This window comes from Echinococcus granulosus (assembly GCF_000524195.1).
Source record: "Echinococcus granulosus chromosome Unknown EG_S00086, whole genome shotgun sequence".
Taxonomy (NCBI): Eukaryota; Metazoa; Platyhelminthes; class Cestoda; order Cyclophyllidea; family Taeniidae; genus Echinococcus; species Echinococcus granulosus.
In genome coordinates this window covers 30,039-31,960 of record NW_020170466.1, presented here as the reverse complement: position 1 = coordinate 31,960, position 1,922 = coordinate 30,039, and the positions used below count along the sequence as shown (strand labels likewise).

The window sequence follows — 1,922 nt, the reverse complement described above, 5'->3', positions numbered from 1 at the left end:
AGCACTAACAAATGGAGCACTGGTGCATGTGTCATTTCGCCTCAACCTCGTTAGCCAGCAATGAATTTGAGGCATTGGATTTGGGTGTGGATTTCACAGCACCACTTCAAGTGCTGGTGGGCAGTCAATAATATCAAATGGGCTACAAGTGACAGCACTGCCAGAAGAAATGAAACACTGTGCAGTGTAATTGGACTCTGCCATCACGCCCTAGGTGAGTGGCACAGCTCAGAGCACAATGACGAGAGCCACAATGAAAGAGGTGAAGAGAGTGAAGAAAGTGACTTGGTGGTCTGCACAAACACAATGCACTTCCACACATCAATTATCACGCTTTGCTCTCGAAGGCGCCTCCGCCACACCTAAATGGAGTGGAGCCACACTGTGGGGCTGATGACTTGTAGGAGTGAGTATCAGACGAGCCGCGTGTTGATTGGCTAGACAGAGCCACGCATTTGCAGTCCTTGCGTCAGCAGTCTTCGCAATCAACTCCAATGCACTTGGTTGAGGATACAAATGGTAGTGTGGGGAAGGAACTACCTAAATTTTATAAGAAATGGCAATATTTATGCTGGAGGGAGGACGAGCAACAGGAATTGGGGATGCAAACTCACAGTTGGACTGAGGATGGTGAGTACACAGGTATGGGAAGGGAATTGAACAGGTTTACACAAAACGTGAAGTCACTCAACCCAAATACCTGATTATGCTGATGTGATTGTGTAGACCAAAAGCATGGTGAATTGTTACTCGCCTGGTACTTCGGTGGATGCACACATAAGCATTCATCAAAGCCATCGTGTGCCCACTTTGCTATTAAATTACCCATCCACATCCACCTCAACGCACTCCTTCATTCAGTTATTCGTAACATGGCACCAGAACACAAAGATACCCAAGAGTGCTTCACTCCGTAATTTGTATATGAGCACCTCAGGAAGTTCAGCAATGGGTCAAATCGCGACGGTGTAGTGGTTGTGACAGACGGTCTTTTAAATTGACCCTTTGAGTCCATGCAGGCAATCGTATTAGGGTTCCTGAGATTATAACCATTTAGGCTGACGCTTTTGCTGCTTTCTCATCCCATGAACGCATGGTGAATGCGTCACTGCCGAGGTCTCTCACCCACCTCGCTCTTCATCAATGGTGCTAAGGAGGCAGTTTACGGCGTCCACAACAGGAGAGATCAAGTGGAAGTTCACGCCATGCCAACCGATCATGAGGTTATCAGCATCAAGTTGCAGTGGCTCTATGAGGAATTTGCACGCAAGTAAGCAGATACTCTCAAATTCTTCTCCATTTGGCCTCTCATCATGTCATTACCCCTAACAGTGGTGGCGAGTGTGTTCATAAACCTAGTCGGAATATTCCAAGTAACAAACTGGCATGTCAAGTAGCAGTGTCAGGCGAAATTTGCATGTATTTTGCTAAATAATGCAAAACGTCAAACTATTGTGCATTTCTGGACTGGCATAAAGTGCTACTGGATACTCGGGATTCTCCGATGAAACATGTCTAATGCATCGAGAATGTGAAGGGCAAGGATGAAATGTCGATTTATCCGCCATCTCTCGCACAGTGGTTGCCAAACTCACTCGCACAGCAGTGAGTTGCCTGCCCGTAATGATACACCATTTAGAGGAAAGGAGCAGGCGCAGCAACTCCAGCTGTCACTCCATAATCGTGCGTGTCGGATAGCATTGGAAAATCTGGGAGGTGATCCATTCCTCATCGAATATCCACCCAACCATTACTGACGCTAGATGTCGGTGGTGAAGTTGATTGCGGACTTTGCATCAACTTTCTGTAGGACTGTCACTTATTGAGAAATACACAGACTGCACATGGATGGAAGGGACTGATATGTGTATCGAGGAATTCAGAGTCACCACAGAAGAATACAGGCTATAAAATGCACTGAT

At 46.5% G+C, this 1,922-nt stretch overlaps 1 protein-coding gene across 1 annotated transcript in view; it reads left to right on the top strand. All coding sequences in view use genetic code 11, as the record gives it.

Annotated features, from left to right (window-relative positions):
• The window catches only part of EGR_07753 (Heat shock cognate protein), a gene marked incomplete at both ends in the record, with an annotated part of 2,773 nt that extends 1,856 nt beyond the window's left edge, over positions 1-917 (top strand). Inside the window, one exon of the mRNA XM_024497002.1 lies at positions 727-917. Coding sequence (XP_024348556.1) covers positions 727-917 — 191 coding nt within the window. The remainder of the gene's footprint in view (positions 1-726) is intronic.
• Between the last annotated feature and the right edge of the window lie 1,005 nt (positions 918-1,922).